The sequence below is a fragment of the Poecilia mexicana genome, unplaced genomic scaffold (assembly GCF_051168715.1).
Source record: "Poecilia mexicana isolate PSO_F unplaced genomic scaffold, ASM5116871v1 scaffold_16, whole genome shotgun sequence".
Taxonomy (NCBI): Eukaryota; Metazoa; Chordata; class Actinopteri; order Cyprinodontiformes; family Poeciliidae; genus Poecilia; species Poecilia mexicana.
The window spans coordinates 21,133,660-21,157,873 of NW_028263385.1; the positions used below are offsets into that span (position 1 = coordinate 21,133,660).

Genomic DNA, 24,214 nt, shown 5'->3' on the forward strand with positions numbered 1-24,214 from the left:
GAAGAAATTACAGTCTGGATTGCACCATCCAGTCTGCACAACGGCAAACTCTTTTTTTTTTTTTTTTTTTTTTTTTTTTTTTACACAGAAATAACTGGATAGACTGACAAGTAACAGACAGCTTTTGTTGCACAGCTGAGCATCGTTGAAACTAATGATGCAAAACCAAAAACAGCAATTCAATTTTGAAAATTTCCTAAAAGTTACAGCCTCTTTTCCTCTAGGGATGGCCTATATCTAGCTATAGCTATATGATTCTCTGGCATGTGAGTGTGCCTCTTTGTTGTCCTCTAAGTGCTAGATTTTAGTATCTGTAGTGGCACTTCAGCTGCTTCCAGCTGAAGTGAAGTATTCCAGGAATACTCAGAAGTGAACAGTCAGGAAAGTTGACAACACTGAACTGGGAACAAGCTGCTGGTGGCTTCATGCTGCATTTAGCTGTGAAGTCAGAGCTTGGATTTGGAAATATCATCACAGCTAAATTCACTTAGCTGACATCCAGGTGGAACTCGGAGAACCAGCGGGAACGGCCGAAAGTTTTGCTCAGGGCAGACGTCAACCATTATGAGCTCTGTGTTGTTTAGTCATTGTGGAAACATGTTCAGTACATCAGAGGATACACCCAGCACTGCTGGATGTTGACTGACTGAAATACTAAGAAAAGAACAGATGCAGATGCAAATATAAATACAAATACACTTTTTATTCCTGCTGCCATGTCTACACTGCAAATATGTGTAAGCCATATTAGATTTTGAGGCAATCGTTCGACACTTGAGATTTCTACCTCGGGGTCCCTTCCGGATCGCTCAGTCGTTTCTATGAGAAATCAACTCACAGCTCAACGAACTGTAGCTGCACAATTCAGCTTCATTTTGCCTTTCATGACTGACACCATGTTGAGATTTAAACATCATTTGCCATTTTCTTCCCTCTCCTTTTCAGCATTCGGACTTTCTTGTATGTCTTCATTAAAGCGATATTCAACAATGCTCTTGAGCACCTGACCCATTTACAGATGGATGCTTCCTCTTTGTTAAACCCCTCAGTCTATGAATTATTCAGTGCTAATAACTCCCCTAAATTTATGGAATGAAACTATGTTTTGTGTCCAAATAACAGGAAATTTCACAAATGCCTTTTTCATCACCAACCTGTGAAGAAAACTGTTTGTTTCAATTTATTTTAACTTGAACCTATGAAAAAATCACAAAGATAACACAGCTGGATGCACGAAATTGTGCTTTGGCAACAAACATGGGAAAGCGCCGTTAGCTGAAAACCTGTCACCTCTTTGCTCCAAAACAAAGTCTTTGATGTATTTCCCCATATACAAACACATAACAATGTGGCCTCTAATGATACACTTTTATTGATTTCTAAGTACAAAGTAGACTATGCAGTGTGCTATTATCTCACCCAGCCTGGACAGAAAACAACCTATGGACTTTAAAAGATTATTTAAAAGATTATGAGAAAGTCTGCAAATTTTTTTTTACAGAAACCAAGAGTACTTCACTGCACTGATTGTTGCATGTTGTCCTCTCTCTGCGGCAGAGTTCTGAGGTCTTTGCCTTAGATCAGATTCTCCCTCTGAGTCTTAATCGAACATGCAACTTTCAGTTCCATTCATGTTCATGAATGTGCAGCATTTCTCCTCCATGTTGTCCGTTTGGGGTTTTATGCAAACCCTGCACGCATTCCTGTCGCTCTCACTTCAACTTACACTTGGTTGAGCAAATCAAATGTTCCCTGGCTGCTAAAACAACACAGATGCCTGCTTCATCACAACAAGTGGGATCACACACTTTTCCCTGCCTGTGTGGGTTCACATTGTAGAGGTGTGTGTGTGTGTGTGTGTGTGTGTGGGTGTGTGCGTGTGCGTGCAGTGGGGCACATTGAGACGACTGGGAGGTGCGGGGGGAACTTGGAAGCAGATTCCTAAAGCATTCCTTTGTCTAAAACACATCAATCCCTTAATCAGCCCACATCTCTTTTTATAATTAGTTTCTCCTATAATTAGGAGATGGAAACTAAGTGTTTTTATGTGTATGAGAGAAGGAGAGGGGGCAGAAGTGTAGTAGTGTCTTTCTCTTATAGCCTAAGGCAGTCAAATGATAGGTCACGTACAGTCAGAGGAAGTAGATAGTTTCATGTGCACACGTGTGGGCGTTTGTTTTTCAGAGCAGTGGAGCTTGACGTACAGCCCTCCATGAGAGCGAGGAACGCGCTGACGACGTTACCTGACAAGCACGTCTGTCTGTCCGCTGCTTTTGTTGCTACTGTGTGTCCTCCTGCGTGTGTGTGCGAGCGCTGCTGGGAAGATCCCTCGCTGCAGTCTTCTCCGTGAGCCGATAACAACAGGGGCCGTGTGAAATGACCCAGTTTTTGTCTCTTTTGCTGCCCACAATGTGCGCCTTTGTCTCATTCATTTATTGTTCACACACAGTCACTTAAGAAACGTGCTTGAAACCTCAGTCAGAGTGTCTGAGGTCAGATATCAATCAGAGCACATGTGAGGAGGGGCTGTTTAAAGACAGGAAGCTTCTGCTGAAAACAGGAAAGGAAAGCAGAACTTTCAAGACTTCGCCATGCCGTGAACTAACGTACGATTAACGTATGTTTTCTAGGATAGAATTTTGACATGGATGAGGAGGTGCAGTCGGAAGAGAGAGAACATTTTCTCATTTTGTCAAATGACAACTGCAAACTTTAATTTATTTCAATGAGATTTCATTGGATGGACCAACACAACGTGGTAGTGACGTGGAAGGGATACGCGGTATTTCAATTTTGTTTTAAAAATTCGATTCTGAAAAGTGTGGCATGCGTTTGTTTTAGTTTACTTTTACTTCTTGACACATAAAATCACAAAAAGTCACTTCAACGACAGATCGACTCCAGCGGAGGGGAATTTAATCTCAGTGTCAGTCCAGCTGTTCTGCGAAGGTTCAGCAAACTGCATCAAGAAGAACAACGAATGGGAGAGAAGAGCGTTCGTCAGAGAAGCAGCCAAAAGGGCCACGGTAACTCTGGGGGAGCTGCAGAGATCTACAGCTCAGGTGGGAGAATCTGCTGAGAGAACAACTATTAGCCATGCATTCCACAAGCCTGCAAGAGCTGCAAGAAGAAAACTGAAGTCCCATTTAAAGTTCGCTCCAAGCCATGTAGGGACCAAAGCTCTGGCCAGGTGAAATGGAACATTTTTGTCCACATGTAAGAAGGTTTTGGACACCTTGAACAACATCAGTTTAAAGATGTGCCATGGTGGCAGCAGGGAGAAGAAAACTTGTGTTTATGTAAGGATGAGTATAGTGTATTAAAGTGTAATGTCCTTTGCTGCATGTCTTTCCCCTCTTTTGTTACCTACTGTCCTGTCTGACCACTCTCAAATGATGGCTATTAGAGCCAACAAGATATTCTAAAAAACTGGCATTGGTGTAAATGGTTCTTGTTTGAGTTATTTATTTGCAAAAAGGAAAGGGAACCAACGTCATTGTCTAGAAGTGCAAAACTGGTGTAGAGTGAGAGGTGCATAGTAAACTTTTCTGAAGATGTTATTAAATTATGTTGTTTTTCTCTCAATTCATCATTTGTGTTGATCTACCAAATACAATTTACAATGACATACAGTCATTTGCTTAGCTTTAGTTTTTTTTTTTTTTTTTTTTGCCTAAACAGCTCTGGTGTAACTACAGCAAATACAAGTTTATTTTTAATATTTAAGAATATAGGGGAAAAGATCAAGGTTCATAGGGCTGTTGTAAACGAATATTTTAGTAATCGAGTAATCTATCGATTATTCTTACGATTAATCGAGTAATCGGATAAAAAAAAATTATAAAATGAAATATTGGTAAATCTGGCATAATACCGGTGTTACTATCAGATATCAATATCAGTCCAATTTTTCATATTTGAGCATCCCTAACAGTTGCTTTTTTGTAGTTTAGAAAACTAACCTGTTCTGCCCAGGCTGGATGTTTTGATTAGTTTTAAGAAAGTTCTATTGATTTCTCTGTGTTTTATTTTGGAGGAGAATTTTTAGAGAACAGTGCATTGTGGGTAGCAGAGGCTGTTGCAGTTTTGGAATACCTGTTGGTAGAGAGAGAGCCTGCCTGTTAATGTGTGAACTGCACCTCCTCTGTTGTCAATCTTTGCTTGCACCTCCGAAAGCAATGGCTTTTCACTCAACTTTTCATTGAGCTTTCTACACTACTGCTCAAGTTGTGTCAAGAAAACGTATTAAAGGAGCAAGACGCTCAGCTTCCTGGCTCATGAAATTGAGTTTGGCTTGCTGTTGACCTACGTTAACATACAGAGTATCTAACACGTAGTGATAACAGTACAGTGAAAAGCCATTCTCAGCAGTTGGTGGAAGATAAAACTCATGACACAGAGATGGACAACTCTCATGAGGAAAAGGCAGAAGAAATGGCTAACTCAGAAACTAAAGCATCATCTAAAGCTAGCTTGAGATCCAAACACTCTAGCTCTAAGCATTCATCCTACAAGTCGTCCTCTAAGTCCAGTGTATTTGAAGCAGCCATCTTTGCACGAGCCTCTGCTGAAGCTACAAATGCTAAAGCTTCCTACAGTAAAAAACAATTGGAAATTAAAAAGCAACAAGCAAATCTAGAGCTGGATTTTAAGATGCTGGAGATAGAAAAGGAAGCCGCAGCTGCTACGGCGAGAGCAGAGGTTCTGGAAGCTGCCGCAGCTGCTGAACAAGACAAAGAAGACAGTGTAAAGAGTGCAGTCCAACCACAAGTCGTCAGACAACGAACCGTGGAGTATGTGCAACACCAAGCCCATCTAAGGTCACATTCGTCTAAAGAAGAAATGCCTCAGGTCGAACCAGCATTGAAAGCATCATCATTCGACCCAAGGAGATCTGGTCAAACTCCCTCTTCACCGGTGCTCATGAAAATGTATGGAAAAGATGAACCTTTTGACACACCAAGAGACTATGTCAGGCCCAACAGTTACCATGATCCCCACCACAATTACCCACCTATGACTGACTTTGCTAAGTTCCTTGCACGTAGAGAGTTAATCACAACAGGGCTCTTCAAGTTCGACGACACCCCTGAAAATTTCAGGGCATGGAAGTCATCATTTTCGAATGCAACTGAAGACATAGACCTCACATATAGTCAAGAGTTGGATCTCCTAGTGAAATGGCTCGGTAAAGAGTCCTCAGAGCATGTCAGGAGAATCAGAGCTGTTTATGCCACTAACCCCAAAGCTGCCCTTCATTTAGCATGGGACAGGTTAGAAGAATGTTACGCTACACCAGAAGTAGTAGAAAATGCTTTGTTTAAAAAACTAGACAGTTTCCCTCGCCTTACAAATAGAGACAATGTAAAACTCAGGGAACTAGGAGATTTGCTCCTAGAGCTGGAGGTTGCGAAAAATGAATCTTATCTCCCAGGCCTCGCTTACCTCGACACACCACGAGGTGTTAAGCCCATAGCGGAAAGGCTACCTCCAAGTTTGCAAGATAAATGGCTTCACGCAGGTTCAAAATACAAACAAAAATATCAAGTAACATTCCCTCCCTTCTCATATTTTGTGAAGTTTGTCCAAGAGGAGGCAAAAGCGAGAAATGATCCAAGTTTTGTGACATGCAGCAACCAACCTTTCAACAGAGGTGAGAGACCATCATTTAAACAAACTGGCTACAAACCTCCTCTAACTGTAAACAGAACAGAGGTCAGTACAACCACTCTTCCTAGTACGAAAGAGGAGGATCTAACTCGTTACTGCCCAGTCCACAGGAAATCACATCCACTAGCAAAATGCAGAGCTTTCCGGATCAAGCCAATTCAAGAAAGACGAAACATACTCAAAGAACACAGACGGTGTTTTCGTTGTTGTTCTCCTACGCACACAATAAAGGACTGTGATATGAATGTCAGTTGTGAGGAGTGCCAAAGTGAAAAACATTGCTCTGCCATGCACCCTGATGTGATTCAACAACCCCGGCCAGAAAGCACACCTGAACCAGAGCCTCAGCTCCAAGACAACACGCCACCTGAGGTAACGTCACGGTGCACTGAGATCTGCGGTAAAGGCTGTCCCCCACGTTCTTGCTCTAAGGTATGCCTAGTTCGAGTTTTCCCTAACGGTCAACCAGAACGCTCCGTCAAGATGTATGTGATCCTTGACGATCAGAGCAATTGCTCACTGGCTCGTCCCGAATTCTTTGAGCTATTTGGCATCCAGGGAAGTCATCTGACATACCACTTGAGAACATGTGCTGGTCTAACTGAAATGTGTGGCAGGAAAGCAGTCGGGTTCCAAATAGAGCCAGTAGGTGGAGGTCCATGTCTAGACCTCCCTCCTCTCATTGAATGCGATGAGATAGTGTTTAATAGAGATGAAATACCTACGCCTGAAGTTGCTCTGGCCCATGCTCATTTGAAACACCTCGCTCCGCTCATACCAAAGTATGATCCAGATGCTGAGATAGCAGTTTTACTCGGCAGAGACATCATACAAGTCCACAAAGTGCGAAAACAAGTAAATGGACCCCCCTGCGCTCCCTTTGCCCAGTGCCTGGATTTGGGTTGGGTAATTGTTGGGGAAGTATGCCTCAACGCTCATAAGCCAACTGTCAACGTCTACAAAACGCACATTCTCTCCAATGGACGTCCATCTCTCTTCACTCCTTGTCCTAACAGCATCAGCCTTAAAGAGAAACCATGCTACGGCGGGGAGCACAAGAATAACTCCATTAAACACAGCTCAAAACTTCATGCAGCAGAAGAAAAGCTTGGAGAAAAGGTTTTTGAGCGCACAGAGAATGACAACCAGCGTGCCCTGTCCTTTGAGGATGAGACGTTTCTAAAGATAATGGAAAAGGAAGTTCATCAGGATGAAAACAACAACTGGGTTGCTCCTTTACCGTTCAAGTCCCCTCGCTTGCCACTTCCAAATAACAGAGATCAAGCACTGTCTAGACTCAGCTCACTGAGACGCAACCTAAACAACAAACCCCAAATGAAAGAACAGTTCTCAGAGTTTATGGACAAGCTGTTCAAGAACCATCATGCAGAGATCGCTCCACCCACTGTCGACAACACTGATTGCTGGTACCTGCCCATTTTCGGAGTCTACCATCCCCAGAAGCCCGGTCAGATACGGGTAGTTTTCGACTCTAGTGCAGAGCAGTGTGGTGTGTCACTCAACTCTGTACTGCTAACGGGCCCAGATCTCAACAATACCCTCCTTGGTGTGCTGATTCGGTTTAGGAAAGAGCTCATTGCAGTCACTGCTGACATCCAGCAGATGTTTTACGGATTTCTAGTCTCACCAGACCACAGAGATTATTTGAGATTTTTGTGGCATAAGGACAATGACTTGACAAAGGAGGTCCAGGAGTACCGTATGCGGGTGCATGTTTTTGGTAACAGCCCGTCACCGGCAGTAGCCATCTATTGCCTACGAAGAGCCATTCAGAAAGGCGAGACAAAGTTTGGAACAGATACGAGACACTTTGTCGAGAGACACTTCTACGTGGATGATGGACTGATTTCGCTTCCCACTGAATCAGCAGCCATCGATCTGCTCAAGCGAACATGTGAATCCTTGGCTGAGTCCAACCTGAAGCTTCACAAAATTGCCTCAAACAGTGTCTCTGTGATGCAAGCCTTCAAGCCAGAAGATCTGGCCTCTGGCATCAAAGACTTGAGTCTCGGTGATGACCTTTTACCAGATCAGAGAAGTCTAGGAATGTGCTGGAACATAAACACTGACTCATTCACATTCAAGGTAGCTGTTAATGACAAACCCTACACCCGCCGCGGGGTTCTCTCAGTAATTAACAGTATCTTTGACCCCTTGGGACTTGCATCTCCAGTCACAATAAAAGGCAGACTTTTGCTACGTGAACTGTCAAATGGAGTTGAAAACTGGGACGCTCCTCTCCCTGCAGATAAAATGGACACATGGGAAAGTTGGAAATTATCCCTCCAAGATCTGAGCAGCCTCAGAGTGCCACGCTGCTACGTTCCAGCCTCCTTTTCCAAGTCCACTTACACTGAATTGTGTGTTTTTTGTGACGCTTCAAGTTGGGCTATTGCAGCAGTAGCATACTTGAAAACAGTCAATGCAGAAGGACAGTGTGAAGTTGGATTTGTGCTTGGAAAAGCAAAACTTTCACCACAACCAGAACCTACTATACCTCGCCTGGAACTCTGTGGAGCAGTTCTAGGAGTGGAGATAGCAGAGCTCATTCTGGAAGAACTTGACCACAAACCAAACGCTGTTAAATTCTACTGTGACAGCAAGGTGGTTCTTGGGTATGTGTGCAACGATACAAAGCGCTTTTATGTCTACGTACATAATCGAGTTCACAGAATACGCCAGTCTACATCCCCTGAGCAGTGGCATTATGTCACATCAGAGCAAAACCCAGCTGATCTAGCTACAAGGTCAATACCTGCATGCCAGCTCATGGATACAATGTGGTTTAAAGGACCAGACTTCCTTTACAAACTACCTGAACCAGAAACACAAGAGTCGTTCGAGTTGATCGAACCTGAAGTGGATGCTGAAATCCGCCGAGTTACTACCTTCACCACGCAGGTTCAAGAGAATGGACTCACACCAGAACGCTTCCAACGTTTCTCAAAATGGAAATCACTGGTACGTGCCATTGCCTTCTTAATCCACCAAGCTCGTTCTCACTCATCAAGCAACACATTAAACCCTTCATGCAGAGGCTGGCATGAATGTAGACAGCCGCACTCTCCAAAGGAGCTGGATGCTGCCAGTAATCTCATTCTCCAGTCTGTTCAGAAGGATGCTTTTCCTGACGAATACATTTCTCTCCAAGACAATCAAACTGTCCACAGCTCAAGCTCCATCGTAACTCTCGACCCCTATATGGATGAAGGCCTCATAAAAGTTGGGGGTCGCCTCAAACATGCTTCATTAGATAAAGCATTCAAGAATCCAATCATTCTCCCAAGCAAACATTATGTGTCAAAGTTGCTTGTCCTGCACTATCATGCCATGGTTGTGCATCAAGGAAGGCAGTTCACAGAAAATGCGGTTAGGCAGGCCGGTCTGTGGATTGTAGGATGCAAAAGACTGGTTTCGTCTGTTATCCACCATTGCATAACGTGCAAGAAACTCAGGGGAAAACTAGAGACTCAAAAGATGGCAGATCTTCCACCTGAGAGATTCAACACTGGCCCTCCATTTTCATATGTTGGGTTGGATGTATTTGGTCCCTGGTCAGTGGTCACTCGACGCACACGAGGTGGAGCAGCACAAAGTAAGAGGTGGGCAATACTTTTTACATGTATGACCACAAGAGGTGTACATATTGAAGTCATTGAATCTATGGACACTTGCAGCTGCATAAATGCAATACGCAGATTCTTTGCAATACGAGGTCCTGCAAAACAAATGCGATCAGATAGAGGCACCAACTTCATTGCAGCAAGTGTGGAGCTTGGTATGACGCAATCGAGTGAAAACCCTCCCAACATTGTCAACTATCTTCACGCTAATGGTTGCACATGGGAGTTCAATCCTCCACATGCCTCCCACATGGGTGGCGTCTGGGAAAGGATGATCGGGGTAACTCGCAGAATACTGGATTCTATGCTCCTGCTGAACAAACACACCCGTCTGACACACGAAGTGCTTTGTACCCTAATGGCCGAAGTGTCATCTATAGTCAATGCAAGGCCCTTAGTTCCTATCTCAATGGATCCTTCCTCACCATTCCTACTATGTCCTGCAATGATACTGACCCAGAAGCAGCACGTTCCTTCTCCACCAGGAGATTTTTGTGGAAAAGACATGCTCAAAAGCCAGTGGAAGCAAGTGCAAGCACTTGCCAATGAATTTTGGAGTCGCTGGAGGAATGAATATCTCAACACCCTCCAATCAAGACGCAAGTGGCATAGATTGCGCCGCGACCTACAGCCAGGTGACATTGTGTTGTTGAAGCAAAATCAAGCACACAGGAACGAATGGACAATGGCCATCATCACAACCACCTTTCCAAGCAGTGACGGAAAAGTCAGAAAGGTGGAAGTGAGGACATCATCTCAGGGCGTCTCTAAGACTTATTTGCGTCCCATCTCAGATGTTGTTATGCTTTTAGAGACTGAAGTGACTGATAAAAAGTAGTGGCATTAGTAATGCCAGGCGGGGAGTGTTCTGCCCAGGCTGGATGTTTTGATTAGTTTTAAGAAAGTTCTATTGATTTCTCTGTGTTTTATTTTGGAGGAGAATTTTTAGAGAACAGTGCATTGTGGGTAGCAGAGGCTGTTGCAGTTTTGGAATACCTGTTGGTAGAGAGAGAGCCTGCCTGTTAATGTGTGAACTGCACCTCCTCTGTTGTCAATCTTTGCTTGCACCTCCGAAAGCAATGGCTTTTCACTCAACTTTTCATTGAGCTTTCTACACTACTGCTCAAGTTGTGTCAAGAAAACGTATTAAAGGAGCAAGACGCTCAGCTTCCTGGCTCATGAAATTGAGTTTGGCTTGCTGTTGACCTACGTTAACATACAGAGTATCTAACACGTAGTGATAACAGTACATAACCTGTAACAATAATAGCTCACTTTCTAAGTTAACCAGAAGAAAAGTTATAGAAAAATCTGAAATTATATTGAATTTAATAACAAAGAGGCAGGCTCACAAATGTGCTTATAAAAATGTCTACAATCCAGCTTTTAGTTTATGTATTCATCTTCAGTGAGTTTAATAGATTAATTAAACTCACCTTGCCACCTAACCTGTCACGCTTTGGGTTTGAAAATACGGGAAATGCCGCCTGGAGTGGGAGGAGAGGGCGAATGAACGAACATGGGGTGGAGGGGAGGAAATAGACCAGCGGACTGACGAACCGTTAGACCGGGGGACGAACACGGGGGGAAGCAATACGGGATATTTACGACACTTTCACTGGTTACACTCAGAAACTCATCTACCAGCCATGTACGATGCGCTCCGCCACCCGTTTCTTCAGACCGGGATATGAAATTTATTGTGCGGTTCGTCGGTAAAGCTACATTTACACGGTAAGCATCAGCTACTCAGCCGCCCGCCCTGTTCAGGCTATCCGCTCACCTCAGCGCTCTTCCCGCCGTTCGCTTTCAACCAGCAGCCCCGGAGGAGAAATGCTGCCGTACTCCAGGCATTCCCCAGTCATTTTAAGGATGCTTATTGGTTCCCCAAAAACGATAAAAAGTCGGGCATTATCATCAATCCATAAAATCCCCACGGGCCAATCTTGAAGATTGGACTTTATGCCGCTGAGACTTAGCTTTTGTCAACAACTCAGAGGCGGAAGTGAGAGCTCCGCGCAACGCAAATGAAGTCCCGGCCGGAACACGGTGCGCTAACTAATAAAACATAAATTAACGAAGCTTCGAGGCAGGTAAATTTTCCTCGAGGAATTTTAGTAATCGAGGTACTCGAATCATTCGAGGAATCGTTTCAGCCCTAGTTGCAAAGCAACATATAAAGCAAATAACCAAATAGGGAGCAGAGCCTGAATCCTGTTTTGCTCAGTGACATGGCGAAGCCTGCATTTGTCTCAGACTTTCATTTGTTGTCGAGTGAGAGTCTAAGCTGTGAAATATGGAAAACCGCTTCTACTTACAAGGAGAATGAGCATATTCTGGAGTGATGGGAAATAATTATACACGTCTCTGTCCTCTTGGAAATCCATCAAGTTTGGGGAAATCAATCAAACTTTTAGAGCCTGTGGTGCAGCCGACAGCTGAGCCAAGGTTTTCCACTGCAGCTATTTACTGCTTGAATGCTAATGCATCATCAGACAATTCACCCGCATTTTCATCCAAGATTTTAGAAATATGAAATTTATTTGGGTTTTTTCCACCACACAGAGTGTTAATCACTCATGACCAAAGTGAAGTTAAATGTGATCGGTCCACTCCGACTGTGAACGCCACAACCTCTGAAGCCGTATATCTCCCTTTGCTTACAGATTCAATATATTTTATACATTTAAAAGGCCAAAGTATGCATAGCCTTTGACTTTATTTATTATATCGTCACATTGCAACCACAAACATGTCATTGGGATCAAGAAGAGTGTAATTTTAAAGAAATTCTATAAATTCTAGTGTGCGTTTATATTCCGCACAATGTCGTATGTAAACATTTAAATGCAAATTTAGCTTGAAAGAACAGTTGGTGCCACATATTAAAGATACAATTTACTAAAATCTGATTTTTATTTTTTTTTTCAACTGAGCGTGAATGGAAACAGTTAACACTGTTTGTTCATCTGGTGTCCTCCTGTGCAAATTCTGATTAGAAAATGACTTACTGGAGAAACCTACTTGATCAAAAACATAACTTTGCTGTGAAAACTTTTTTCAGGTAGCAAAAAAATAAATAAAAGAAGAAAAACAAACAGCATAATTTCTGAGGTGGCCGTACTGCATTCCCTGGATGTTGGCGGTTAAAACAAAAATACATCACTTTTAATCCAAAAATGACACTCAGTAAGGAGCTTAAATGAAATGTTTCATATCTTTATCTTCTCTTCTGTGTTCGATCTTTTGAAAGCAGTGGCAATCAAGGTTCTTGCACACTGGAATGCACAAACATGCACATTTTAACTGTGGTTAGGATTTGACATCTTACCACAAGTTGATTAATAACTACTCCATGAGTTATGAGCAAAGACATTACAATTCAGGAAATGGGGGAAATATTTTAGGTTATGGTACTTGGTTTTTTAAAATTTAAACCTGTGATAAATCTTGTCCTCGTGAGAAATGCAATTTTATTTTATCATCATTTAAACTTTCCATGATGCAGTTTGTTGGTGTGAATGCTGCAGGCATTCACACTCTTGAGCTCCTCCTTTTTTTCCACGTAACTACTTCAGCATACTTTCTGCTATTTCAACTATTTATCTTTTACCGTATCTGCTCATTCAGTACATTATGGCTATGTCTTTAGATATTGACACCTTTGACGGTTTAGGATATATGCAACTTTCTGTGATCATCTTGGACTCCATTGAAACGAATAGAACATCCCATAATGTCTGAAAAAAAAAAATCCTAAAAGCTTTGCGCTCTTTCACGGTTAACTACTTCCATTACATTCAGCCAGAAATGACACTTAAAGTTTAAAATGTAGTCATATCCTTCAACTACTGTTTATTACAGGTGTTTCTTTTTTTTTCTTTTTTTTAATAAATTTCAAAAAATTTCTCTTCATGTTTCTGCTCACATTATGCTCAGTCTTTGGGGAAACCCCCCCGCACCCCCTCCCAAAAAAAAAACACTGACTAACTAACTCTGAGGGTTCCCAGTCTAACCCTTCAAATCATTCTATTTATCAAACATTAGCTTTATAGCTAACATCTTTCAGCAAATAAGCTGCTTTGTAAGAAGTTTGTAAACTGTTTTATGTTTGCAATGTTTCTTATAACATTTCTGGGACTTTTCATACTGCATGAAGTGTGCAGTGTGAAAAGTCAAGCCCAGGTGCTGCCACTACTCTTTTAGCTTTTGTTAATTTTTTACATGTGGTTTTTTTCACACTGCATAGAGTTACTGTAGGTCAAGATGCTAGTCCTAACATTGAGGCTATCATTAGTACATCAGCTAGCTTTGTTTTTTTTTTTTTTTTTTAGCTCATTCAACTTATAAACTGTTGTGACTTTACAGTTTAGCTTTGTAAACAATGTTCTGCACAAATACTCTTTCGGTGGAATTATTTCATTGAACGTTTTCGCTCCTCTTGCAGTTTTGCTTTTTGTATTTTGCAGGCTTCTGCTTTATTCTGCTGCCTCTGCTTCCCTTTTCTTACATTTCTGGAATTCCTCCGTAGTTTACGTCAAATGTTTCTGAAATTTTCACTAAAAATGTTCAGCTTACAGCATTCACACTACGTTTTTGCAGAAAATGCAAATTTTTCCAGTTTGTCCTTTTTGCTGTTTCTTACTGTGAACTTTTTCCATTTATGGCCTGCACTGTGCAACACATACTCTATATCCACTGATTCTACTAAAAGTATGTTTTATACTAAAGGTAAGTTTTTCAGTTTTTTAATGCAGCTAAAAAACTGAAGGCCATTGAAACAAATTGTTTTTGTTTTGATATTTTTAGAAATAGTTGCAGTTGTTGCATGAATATTACCCAAGGTGAACTTTTTCCTCTCTGCTCAGGAAATGCATAATATCAGATTCACATAAATGAGAAGAGATAATAAAAAAAATGTAACTTCTTTTTTGTTTTTGATACATTTTTTTTAAATGTTACAAATAGATTTCTTTGAAAAGCCATCTGTAATCATAGTACAATAGTTTAGTCCAAGACCAACGTATATTGTCTGTGTCTTATTCAGATAGCCAGCTTTTTTGAACAGCACAGGTGAAAACTATTATTGTTATAAAATGTAAGCACACACAGCATGGAGTCAGAGAAATGCAAAAACAGATGGGACCAAGAGAGCATCTGGTCATTCAGTTTGGATTCATACAAAACAACTTCAGTAGAATTGTTTGTATGGGAGAAGTAGCTGCGCTGCATCCACAGCCACATACATTTTCAACAATTATTACAGATTCTCTGTAAGGCTGATAGTCCTGGTCATTTCTCTAAATCAGGTTGCTGGCAAAACTTTAATACAACTTTTATGCATCCTCAGGTGTGCAAATGACACGACTATGTGGGAAAATTCTCCTGGAAAATGTTGTTTGCTTCTATCACATGATGCAACAGTGACTACCTGCTGATATTTAGGGTCTGACTCGACTCAATAACAGCCTGCCAGCAAAAAGAAAAAAAAAGGAGAAATGAGAAGAAATATGAGTAGGAGGGCAATATGACAGTGAGGAATGTCAAGCTTTAAACGGTTTTAAGAATTACTACAGTGTTGAGGTCTAAAACCTCTCGACCTTATTAACATTAATGCAGCCATTAATGCAGCCATCCATCTGTCTGTGAGACTGTGGGTAAGGATGCCAACTCATTACCTTGGAGGCGAGCTAACAATGTCACGAGTTATGGCTGTGTTAAGTGCTGCCTACAACTTGAACGCCGCACGGATTCTTTCTGCAGAGGAACCCACATAAAGACTCCTCCGACTCCAGCTGAACTGTCACCAAGAGCTTGTAATTTAGCACATCTTGATTTCAACTGCTCCCAAAATGAAATACTGCTTGTTTGTGCCTCACAAAAGATACCGTGAACAGTTTTCTGTAAGAAATTGACATAATTTGGGCTCTTTTATTTTTTCCACAACAGTGGGACAAATTATGTTTTTTTTTTTTTTTACCATGTTAATTTTTTTCACATTTTGTGACTTTACAACCACAAAATGTAATTTCACTGCAGAAATTAAATCACAAGAAACCCATTGCTTCTACTTGAGTAATATTTTGAAAATGGCTACTCTTACTTGAGTACAATTTATGGATACTCCACCAAGTAGTGGAGTATTCAGTGAAGTAGTTACTGCACTGAAGTAACTACAGCAAAGTAACCTGCAGTTATTTCACTCAATTAGGAAAAAGTAATGCAGACACTGACACATGCACAGTTTGTTAAAGTGAGACTTCTGGAAAAGCGGCCCTCTGGTCATTGAGGCTCTGATGGTTACGAGTCTCTACGTGGTGATTCAGCTGATCCCATAGGGTCTATGTTTTTGTTCTCGAGTCATTTTTGGAATGACTACCTTTCACTTCTTCAATAAAAGCATATAGAGGGAATGCTACTCTTAAAAAAAGACAGAGAGCATTCCTGAAAAGAAAACCTGTTACCAGCCACAGACGTGACGTATGGCCAGAGCTACAATGCAGATGCAAGCAAAATTCAGGTGGCCCAATCAAAGTTCAGGAACTAAATCTAATTGAAAATCTGTCGCAAACTTGCAAACTGATGTTTAATAAAAGCTCTCCATCCAATCTAACCAAACTTGATCATTCATGAAAAATGAGCAAAGCAGGCACAAACGCACCCCGTTTTTACGTCGAGACAAACTGTGAAAAAGCTTAAAGGAAATTAATGCTTTTGCAAGAGTCAAAAATAAAAAGCAAGAGTCAGTGTCATTAGCAAACAGATTTAATTTACATCTTTACGACAGAGGAGGTGATCTGCGTTTGCTGCTGATGAAAAATAATCAATCACAGCTGAAGACAATAAAAACAACTAATCAACTGTTGTTTATCACAGGATTTATGTGCAACGTCTGAATTAAAAAGTGAGCATCATCATTCTGAGTGACAGTACAGTAGCTGCCGAAGGCATCAGAGATCTACATATGAAAGCAGCTTATTTTTCCCCTCAGAGAGCTCGTCTCCACTTTACATTATCAGCAAGTGCTGGATTCATCAGTGTTACAAATCTTTACAACAACAAAACATATAGCTTTCTCAACAGTGTGGTAGGATTGTAATGCATATATCACTTTATACAGTGTATGGTGTGTGTGTGTGTGCAGTATGTCTTTGCAGAAGGCTGGACATAGGATATAACCATCAAAGAAGCCTTATTGCTATTTATGCTCAAACTGTGATGTCTGGTTAATTTATTTAAAAGTCAACCATTTTTCCCCCCTCCAGTTTCTGCAAGATGGAGAGGAAACCTGGCAGGTGGCTTTGTCAGACTGACGCATCAGTCCACAGATGTGGAAAGAATAATGACCTGCACAGCTGCTGTGGGACTAAAACAGGACTCAGCACTGTTATGCCTCCTTCCTGTATTAATGATGCTGGATGTGATGCTTGCTGCACTGTTTTTAATGAGTTGTATCTCTGTTACAAATACTGCCGATCAATCAAATAACAAATAGCAATTAAAATCTTGATGAATGCGAAGCTGCGACAGCATAACTGTCGTCAGTCCTGGGAAAGATGGTACGGAAAGATGAATGGTCCGCTCTGAGATAACATCAGAAGCACTAAACAACAACATCATCATCATCATGTTGGATCAGAATGGAGAAAACGGGATATTTCAGCATTTTGAGAAATAATCAGTGTTTTCCATGGCCAGATTTTAACCAGGGATCTGGTAACGGACAAGCAGTCCTGATTTTAAGTTCTTGTGAAGTACGAAATGTTCTGGACAGCAAAGTCGAATTTTTGCAGCTTGGGTAAAAAGACAAATTTGTCATCTGTCTTTCCTCGGCAAAGGCAGAGCATGAAAAAGTACTCATTGCAGGGATAAAAATAAGTGAAAATTCTGTTAAAGCATAATTTAACTTTTTTTTTTTTTTTACTGCAGTTCTGAAACACAACGTAACATGTAATGTGCTGTTATTCCTCTAACATGTTACACATCTAACCTCAGGATCTGGTATAAGAAAAGTGATTTCAAAAAATAAATTTCTATAATAGATATAGATTACCATAAATCAATTATTTATCTAAGGCTGTGAGAAGTTGATAATGGTCATTTGCCTAAAAAATATAACATCTGCCTTATATTATTTGGCTAAACTATTCCAAAAACTCTCCCTAGTGTTTTATGCGACGCAGGGGAAAAAAAAAAAAAAAATCAATCCTCTGTCTCTTCAGGTCTCTTCAACCTTCATGTGCATCTGTCACAATGAAATGCCTTAAAAACACGGGACGGTCATCATGAGCGTTAAAAGAAAGCAGTGACAGTTTAAATCTGAGTGAGCCGTCATTTTGTGGGAAAACGTGCCCCCCCTTCCCCCCAGTCTGAATGATGAATGCAGACACGGATAACGAGACATCCCGGGGGGACTCTAATAAAGACTAATGTGCAAAGTTTCTCCACGCCGTGTCGTGTATGAGGAAGACGGATGACAAGTGAAATCAGGAATGTCCTTTCAGAGTTGATGGTAAATAAATTATGTAATTGGTAAATGGAAGGCAGGTTGCTGTTACATTTTGATTGAATTAAAAGTGAATTCATCTCCATCCTGCTACGTGTGGCCAGTCCTTCCCATCCTGGACGTGACAGTAATGCCCGATGTTCTCGTGTCAGTTTGTTGGCACATCAATATACATCATCCACCTGCTTCAAGTCCAGTTCACATTCTCCTCTCCGGTTCTTCAGCCGACATTCAAGTTCCTGGAGCCCTGACAGGGGGTCATTCACCCCGCCCCAAAATATGTCTGAGGAATAACCAGTTTCAGGCACCTGCTAAGACACAGAAACCCCCCCCAAAAAGCTCAAATTACAGGTAAAAGCTACATTCATTCAGCTTGGGTTTCCAAATAAAGCAGCTTGAGGTGGTGTAGAAACAAGATGGGTTCGTTTTCACAGGAGTTTGAGAGTCCCCGGATCAGGCCACCAGACCCAGACGGGAGATCTTAGCGGACAGGAAAGAGTGGAGGATGAAGACAATCGGTTTTGGACATGAGTGAAGATCCAATTGCTGGAAGCAGAAAAGTAAAATTAAAATTAAAATTAAATAATCAAGAAGAGGACAAAAAGACAACAACAAAAAGAAATGCTACAAGACAGAAAGATTTACTGTGTGCTAAATAAATCACTGAACATGTCCCATGTATGTGTTACTTCATAAAAACAGACATTTAATTTATTCTTTTGGTACATTAAATACTGTAAACCACACTTTAGATGGGCACCATGTAAAAATCAAATCCTCATGATGACTCGCTTCAGATCTGCTAAAACCCATTGGTTCAACTTCTAGATGTCTAAATTATAGCTGTAGTTCATGTGATCGGTGTGTGAAACGAAATCAGAGGCTACCTGTCAACATTGTTCAATTAAAACAAAACCATGGCCGAGCAAGAAATCTTTGTCGGTCAGAAAACGGTTCCCTGACTGGATAGATCAGGGTAGCCTGATAAATTAGACATGCACACAGTTCCTGCCAAGTTGAAAACTATAGTAAACAGTGAGAAAATGTCACGCAGCTGACTTTCAAACATTGAGCTAATGAGCTGTCAGCTGCATCCACAAGTGCCTTGGGATTGTTTATCAAAGCTCGTCTGAAACTGTGCTTGGATTCAGAAATAATACAGACGACGAAATCTGTTCTGCTCAAGTAGCCAAGAGAGGGTTTTGAATCGGTGCTTAGAAGTCTCTGCTTGTTTGCCTTGAGCATAAGGAGAGCAGTCAGAACTGAGCGTTTCTGTCTGAGTACTGTATATGAGGACTGTCGTTACAGTCTGAAGCATTAATACATCACTTCAGTTTCCAATTTTTTCAATCTAAGGAGCTCAGGGAGACCATATCGCCGTTTTCAGAGTGACTTTTTATCCACCACACAGCGACAAGTTAAGAATAATAAAGCAGCAGGCCTCTTGGTAGACAAAGTAAAAAAAAAAAAAAAGAGATAAATAACCAACTAGATGTTAACAAATTTGTGGTAAGCACGGTGAACAAAGAAACTTAGCTCATTACATTGATAAAACCTGATTACTTTGCTCCCATATGCAGCAGCACTTTATTCAGAGAGCCGCTGAGAGCAGCAAACAGATTAAAAGTCTTACAGTCGTTGACAGGCTATTTTCTAGGAAAACCTGCGCCTGAAATACTGCCGTGTAAGGACTAGTTCGTCACATCCATTTCATTCCAGGTGTTATTTCCTAACGAAGTGCTGTAATTTACTTTTAGCAGCACTTACTTCCTTTGCTTCTTCTTGTCATGTACACTTTACGCCGCAGATTGTTTCTCGCTTTATTCGGCAGAAGCCCCCCCTTAGAGACAGAATGAGTTGCTCTGGTTTTTTTTTTTACTTTGGTGCGAGGCAGTGAATGCCTCAGCAACACGTTGGTAAAAACACCACTGCATGCTCTGAAGTCATTACTTTTATCGCAGCTCTGGTTATTTGATATTTAATTCTAAATTTGATCAATTTACATTTATTTTTCAATCTGAAATGCTACGATGGAAAGGACACATAGGAATGCTGTGTAGCAGTGAAGCTTTTTTTTTCTGAGACAGTAATTGGGTTTTTATTAACTTTGGTGGAGCGTCGGTTACTTCTTGGTTTGCATTTACTCGTAATTAATCTCCACATGATTCTCTCTGTGTGTGGTATGTATAATAATTTGATATTTTAAAGATAAAAATAATATGCCATGCACGTAGTTGGAGCCAGATACTTACATATGCTGTATAAGGAGACTATATATTCTTCTGTTTTGCTCAATAACCGACATTTAGATACAATAAAGTATTCCCTGTTTTACAGTCAGGACCACCACAATTATTTTTAATTGCTTAATTGTCTTAATTTGGAATATTTGAAGGCTCATGTGTAAATGGACTTTAGGGCAAAATCTCAAACATGCTGCTTCCTTGAATGATATCATGGGAAAATTTTGATAATTAACTTAGATATATAAAAAAGTGGTTCATCTTTGGCTACAATTTAGCAGCATAAGCACCATTTTTCAAGAAGGACTGCTTCTGTGTCATCAGTCTCAGAACAGAGACCTTGTGAAGATGCTAGCCGAAGCAAGTCTAGCAAGAAGTAGTACATAAACCTCTAAATCTAAAAGGTGATCAAGTGTCCTCTTTTCTCCAGACATGTCCACTTTTCACATTCTGTCCGGGGCGTTCGGGGGCCTTTCTTTGATGAAAATGTCTGCATTTTCATCGTTTTTTCAGGGGACCAATAGCCATATTTAAACTGACTGGGGCGATGCATGAAATACGACAGCCTTTCGCTCATGTGGCGTCCCCCCCGTCCAGGGCTGCTGCCAAGTGGCTGGTTCTCATCCATTCATAGATGGAACAGACAGCATTACGAATGTCTTTCATACTGTGCCGGCCGCAACAATGGTGGCAGAGTGCATCGTGCGCATAGCTGGCACGTGTGTTTCTGTGTGTCATAAAGGCGCCAAAGAGGTCACACGGACACAATTACTAAAAAAAAAAAAAAAAAAAAGATAATCTATTAAATTGATTTTCTTTTTTCCCCTCAGAAGAGGCTTATTTTATTTAGCCCTTTTGGTTTTAGAAGAACACAAGCATAAGAGGAAAAAGCATTTTCTGATGCATCTTAAATGTCAAATCAACGCCTTTGGGAACTTACAATCTCTCCCTCCTTCCCTCCAAAGTCCAGAAGGAGCATGCGTACGCCGTCGTCCGCAGACATTTTTAGTTTTTCAAAGGGGTAGGAGAGGAGCACTTGGGGCTTGACCGATGTGTCAATTACTCTCTCCTCGCCGTCCTCCCCGTCTCCTACTTTTGGGTCAGCTAGCACAGAGAAGCCCTTCTCGTAGTGAATCACCAGCCGGCACTCCTGACTCTGGTACAAGCAACCTGGGAAACAGAGGATATTGTGACTATTTAGGATGTTAATGAATACATCTTCTTTGTAATGCAAGAATAGCAGAAACAGAAATCATTCCCAATACAGTTGTGTTCAATAAATTAGAATTTTATTGAAAAGTTATTTTATTTGACTAAGTGAAACATTTATAGCATATGTAACATTATGTAGATTAATTATGCACAGACTTGTATTTTCAAGGCGTTATTTCTGTCAACAGATGATAAGGGGCAAAATTTGTCTAGCAAATTTGATTAGGCCATCCTAACACAAATGCACTCATCTGAATCATTCTATTACAGCTCTCTCTGTATGTTCAGAGGCTTTTGTCCTGCTTGAAGGTGAACCTGCTTAATTATTTCGCAGCCTCCAACATCTCCATCCACCATCCACCTTTCTTCCAGGGACAGCTGCTCAAGACTGCCACCGTTGTGCTTTAAAATAGGACTGTGTGTACAGATAGCATTTTAAATGTAATCCAACAAAAACAATAATAACATTTGCATGCCGTGCTTTTCAGATTTATATTCATCAAAAAAAAAAAAAGGTCAGAATCATATATTATTTCCTTTCCGCCTTAAAACTGCTCTGCATTGGTGTGTTACTTATTATCACAGCAACGTCCCCAAAAACATGTTATAATGAGACAAATTATAGAAAACTTCAATGGATGTGAAAACGTCCGCAAAGCACCGTACACCCATCGTCTTTCCTCTAATTAATGCATCTCACATGTTTGCTTCACGAATCCACCTCAGGGTTGCAACATTTCAGTGACCCGTATTGCTCTCCTGTTGAAGATCTCGCCGTAAACAGAGAGCGCAATTTCTCAGATTTACACCATTTCTTGCCACTTATTTCCAGCCCGCTCTCCTCTCCTCACAGCAGGCGTCTCGCCTGAAAGCCGAGCGAAGCCCGCCATCTTCATCAACTCGCTCTTTTTAAGTGTAGCCTCCGTTGTCTTTGTCTCATCCCTGCACAGCGCCACCGTGGGACACGTTCTTTTATTTGTCAAAAACAGCTGAGTACTCACGCCCTGACAATGGCAGACATTGAGGTGACATGCCGAGAAGTTTATTTACAGCGTACAGTAAGCTCCCATCTCAATGACATCTGATCTACCAAGCTGTGAGTTTGTTTGACAAAGAGACAACAAGCGAGAGGAGTTGTTGTCTCTCCAGTGTTTGCTGAAAGCCAGAGAAAGATGAGTGTGTGTGCATGTGTCTCTGTGTGTAGAGGAGGGTATCTAAGTGTGCTTATATATGGCAATAAAGGTGTGTAGGCCATACTACTGGTTGCAAAAAAAGTAACCTGAAATAACATAAAGAAGCTGAAATATTGTTATGTGCCGGTGATTATCATTTCAGTGCATGAATGCATGTTTGTTTCCTCATGCATGTGCATGTATGAGGAAAGTCTCCCCTTGCAGGTTGTCTCTGACTATTAACAGGTTGTTCTTTTCTCAAAACCATAGCAATGCATGTTGAATTCATTTTCTGGCTTTGTATAAGATTAACAAATGTAGCAATGTTGTGATGGACTTCATGGTTTAGCCGGGGCATCGCTTTATAAGCATGTTCATGCACTTATTCGCAATTACAATCACAGCTGGTGAGCTGATTGCCACTTACAGTAGCAGCAGTTGTCCACTGAAAAACAATCCACCAATCAAAACCTGAATGTAGGAATTTACCAAATCAACTTTGTTTACAGAGAAAATTTAAAGCAAAAAAAAAAAAAAAGTTGGCAAAAAGAGGTGTACAATGAACCCCTAAATGCATTATTACAAGGATGGGGGTGCTATAGCAAAAGCCCTGTGATAAACATGCAGCTTTGGAGACATTTTGATGACAAACCGTAAAAAATTATTTGAAAAGCTATTCCTAAGAGGGGCTGTTGCACATTTGAATTGAGCCAATGCAGTCTGTCTCTTCCTGGTTCCAGTCCGGAATCCGGCTCCAGAATTTTTAATTGGTTGCAGTCAAAATAACATAAACATAAACGGGCCGATTCCAAGCAAAGAAAAATCATTAACTTTCAGGCAACTAATTAACTGATACTCCCCTTCCTGTCAATATTAGTGAGAAGAGTTGAGTGTTGAAATGTTTCTGAGTTAAAAAAGAAACAAAAAATAGCTAAAGTCGTATGTTAAACTAAATGTAAAATCAAATCACCTCAAATTACAGCAGCAAAAACCTTTGAAGTTTACATATATTTCCCCAGTATTTTGTAACACTGCCTTCAAACTGTCTGACTGGGGTCACACATCTTTTGTCATTTGTCAAGGGAACCATTTTTTAATCACTGAAGTACTTCAACAACTTAATCTGGCTGACCACTGAGGTTTATCAGACTTTCCTTCAAATAGTCAGACCTCTACAGCCAGAGCACAGACACTTAATCAAATGGTAACATTATGCAAAATAACAGTGTAATATAAATCTAATGAACGGCGTGGCGGAACCATCGCACCTCTATAGGGATAAAAAGGGCTTCAAATGGATGAAAGAGTGCCGGTCTTTGCTGAATTTTAGACCTGAAACTGTACTCTTCTATCTGAGCACGTTGTTCGGCAGGGAAAGCAGGGTTTCCCATCAGAATACGCGCTCGCATAAAGGGGCTTTTCATGCTGCAACAAAGACCCCTTTTCTGACATGAGTGGAGGAGACGAGGAACGATGGAGGATCAGAGAGCGATAACAGAGTGAGGGAATAAACCAGGGTAACACTGGACAGTACACTACGTCTGAGACCACTTTTGGTCTTTCAACTAAAAGGTTACTAAAGGACAAAATCTGTTTTTCAGACTTTTATCTTGAACTTATAGGTCGTTGGGATTGAAAAGTACCTGAGATTTCGAAGCTGCACACGACTTCAAGTGTCACAGCAGGTTAATAGATTAGTTTTCCACCACCGCTGAGTTAATTTGATTTTTAAAGAGCTTCAAGTCATTACGCTGTTTACCTGTTCAC

The 24,214-nt window shown here is 41.1% G+C and overlaps 1 protein-coding gene across 1 annotated transcript in view; it reads right to left on the reverse strand.

Annotated features, from left to right (window-relative positions):
• Window positions 1-16,063: 16,063 nt before the first annotated feature.
• Window positions 16,064-24,214, reverse strand: part of sntb1 (syntrophin, basic 1) — a 41,807-nt gene continuing 33,656 nt past the window's right edge. Inside the window, exons 7-8 of the mRNA XM_088014130.1 lie at window positions 21,004-21,233; window positions 16,064-18,366 (exon numbers count right to left, since the gene is read on the reverse strand). Of these exons, the coding sequence (XP_087870256.1) occupies window positions 18,274-18,366; window positions 21,004-21,233 (323 nt within the window). The 3' untranslated portion in view covers window positions 16,064-18,273. The remainder of the gene's footprint in view (window positions 18,367-21,003; window positions 21,234-24,214) is intronic.